The 3,339-nt window shown below is 45.9% G+C and overlaps 1 protein-coding gene across 1 annotated transcript; it reads left to right on the forward strand.

Moving 5' to 3' along the window:
* Nucleotides 1–2,049: 2,049 nt before the first annotated feature.
* LOC137363463 (histone H2A-like) lies at nucleotides 2,050–2,409 on the forward strand (the record flags this gene model as incomplete). Its single annotated transcript, XM_068027288.1, has 1 exon — nucleotides 2,050–2,409. A coding segment is annotated over exon 1 (360 nt), but the record flags the coding sequence as incomplete, so codon positions are not given.
* Between the last annotated feature and the right edge of the window lie 930 nt (nucleotides 2,410–3,339).

Below are 3,339 nucleotides of genomic sequence, written 5' to 3' on the forward strand. Positions count from 1 at the left end.
CAAGACAACTTCAAGAAAATGTAAGGAGAAGCAGCAACCTTTATACATAGCCTTCTCTGACCTGACAAAGGCCTTCGACTCCACCAACCGAGAGGGATTATGGAATGTCCTCCTCAAACATACTGCACTACGACATGCAAGCTGTAATCCTTGCCAACGGATCTATCACTGACCCAATCCGAGTGCAACCTACGTCATGTAAGGCTGTGTCATCGGCACCAATGCTCTTTTCCATCTTTCTTGCTGCAACACTCCACCTCATCTCCTCACACTCAAACACAGCACCTGACAGAGACAGAATGAATCCATACAGCACCAGAGACTGAGTTACCAAATTACATAAAACACTCAAACACAGTAGCCTAGACTAAAAATGAAATTAATTGCACACTCACATGCAATAGCAGAGACACAACGACACAGAATCAGTCAATAAGTGTCCTCCCAACAACAGCCAGGGCATTTCCAGGAAGCTCCACACAGGGAGCGGCTCTTTCAACAGAAACTGGGGCTGGAGAGAGTCTTTGTGAAATATACTTCCTGATTGCAGTATGGGTGTTTGTGATTGGTTGCAAATATTTAATCTGATTGGATGGCGAAAGAGACCAATTGTAGAATTACAATATAAAACCATTGTGACATCACTCCCAATCACGCAATCACAATCTTTACTTTCCCCCATCCCTCATGAGCATAGAGCTGTGGGATTGTCTATTTAATCCGCTCTCGGAAGGGGTTTGGTTTATTTCTGAGTCTGAAATTGAAACTGAAGATGGTTGAGGAGAAGAAGAAAGTAGCTGCTAAGAAAGGCGCCAAGAAAACTGTGAGTAAACCATCAGCAAAGGGCGGTAAGAGGCGGAGAAAGTCGAGGAAGGAGAGTTACTCCATCTACATCTACAAAGTGATGAAGCAGGTTCACCCCGACACCGGCATCTCCTCCAAGGCCATGAACATCATGAACTCGTTTGTGAACGATATTTTCGAGCGCATCGCGGGTGAGGCTTCCCGCCTGGCCGATAACAACAAGCGCAGCACCATCAGCTCCCGGGAGATCCAGACCGCCGTGCGCCTGCTGCTGCCCGGGGAGCTGGCCAAACACGCCGTGTCGGAAGGGACAAAGGCGGTGACCAAGTACACCAGCTCCAAGTAAAACTGCACAATGGACTGAAAAAAATCCCAAACACAACGGCTCTTTTAAGAGCCACCCACAATCTCTCTGAAAAAGCTGCATCCGAACATCTCTATGAAATCATTTTTAGACAATGTGTAACATAATAAATGTTCCACTGCTGTGTTTTTGTCTGCTGTCCCATAAACCGAACGAAAACCCATAATCCACTCATCCGCCTTTCCTTTTTTGCTTAAAGCTGTTTTTGTGGTTTTGCACAGTCCCTGAATGACCGCATGAACAGCTGCTTTCAGCGGTAAGAGTCAGACCTCAGTCCCTTCACTCTCTTCCTGAAATGTGAACTGATTCATAATTTTATCAACAGCAACTCTCCGCAGTGTAACAGCCCGGAATGAGATTATTACACAGCAGACAAAGGGCTGTTTGCGGACTCGATCCGGCTCCCTCTTTTCAGAGAAGGACACTGGGCTCTGATTGAAGATAAACTGAATGTTTCCCTTCAGGGAAGTGCTGTGAACAGGGATTTAGTACCGCCCGGGACAGTTTGAAAGCGATTGAAGAAAGATCCACAATTTAAACAACATTTTAAACCCGCGTCTGTAATTGGTGACGGAAAGAGTTGAATAGAACAAAATAAAGGGAAGGGGTTTTAATTATTTGACGAAGGATGACATTTATTTTAATCCACTCCTTTCTGACAATGAAATTGGCGGGCTTTTTGAAATTGACAAATTTTCTGCTTCTGATGTTGTGGCAGTAAATCCCGCCCACTTCTGTTTGTCAGTGACCTGATTGGTGAAGAATATAGGCAAATGAGGTGAATTTAGTAGCGACCAATGGGGAGAGTTTTCAGTCTATAAGTAAAGTAAATGCTGCGGAAAATATCCATTCTTTGTGAAAGTATTTGTGAGATTGTGGAAATGTCTGGAAGAGGAAAGACCAGCGGCAAAGCTCGGGCCAAGGCCAACTCTCGCTCCTCCCGGGCTGGGCTGCAGTTCCCGGTGGGCCGTGTTCACAGGCACCTAAGAAAGGGCAACTATGCTGAGCGTGTGGGTGCCGGAGCCCCGGTCTATCTGGCTGCTGTGCTCGAGTATCTGACCGCTGAAATCCTCGAGCTGGCTGGCAACGCGGCCCGGGACAACAAGAAGACCCGCATCATTCCCAGACACCTGCAACTGGCCGTGCGCAACAACGAGGAGCTCAACAAGCTGCTGGGAGGAGTGACTATCGCTCAGGGTGGGGTGCTGCCTAATATCCAGGCCGTGCTGCTGCCCAAGAAAACCAGCGCTCAGAGCTCCCAGAAAAAGTAAAGCGGCCAAAATGTCATCTAATAAACCAAAGGCTCTTTTCAGAGCCACCCACAGTCTCTGTGAAAGGGCTGGTTCCTGTCTGATTCCAAAATGTCAGTAACAGGACCGACTGAGAACTATTTCAAATGTTTAAGCATCTGTTTCAGTGATTTCTCACTATCCCCTCAAACCTGTCTAATTTATTTCTTCAACACCAATTTTGAGTTATTTGTCCCGTTACAGATTGCTGAATATTGTCTTTTACCGCCAGTTACAGATAAGTAGACAAAAAATCACAGATTAAAACTACGTAATATATATAACCCATCACAAACTTTTTTTATTCCGCTTTTATCAGCACAAAGTCGTGGCGCGATTTTACGAACAGCTTTAAACTAACGCCAGATTTTCCATCAATTCGCTTCTTTCCGACAATGAAATGGCGGCTTTTTCGAATTCAAACTGTCTGCCAATTTAAGCCAGTGATTTGTTGTATTTCCTAATTCGAAGCTCTGCGATTGGTTAAGACATGTGAATGAGAAGAGGGTGACCAATCAGAAGTGAGCTCGGGATAGCGCGGGCTCAAACTGTGGGAATTCCAGGTCCCTGAATGATTGAGCTGAAACTGATCAGTTTCACAAACCCTGTCAATTTCAGTGCAGGAAACACCGTCTCGGGGGAAATAACAACACAAGTGGGTCTGGTTCCAGTGACCGATTCAACGGCTGCTGCAAAACTCCCGGATTCCCTCATTGCAGCGAAATCATTTTGAAATTCTATGAAAACAATGAGTGATTCTGGAGGAGTGATGTGGCTTTTCACTGAGGGCATGTGTCGACTGGGGACTAACTGTGGAGCCTCGGGCACTGTTTACACAGCCCGTTTAGAAAATCAAATCCACTGCACATCCTTGCTGCAACT

This window comes from Heterodontus francisci, unplaced genomic scaffold, assembly GCF_036365525.1.
Source record: "Heterodontus francisci isolate sHetFra1 unplaced genomic scaffold, sHetFra1.hap1 HAP1_SCAFFOLD_61, whole genome shotgun sequence".
Taxonomy (NCBI): domain Eukaryota; kingdom Metazoa; phylum Chordata; class Chondrichthyes; order Heterodontiformes; family Heterodontidae; genus Heterodontus; species Heterodontus francisci.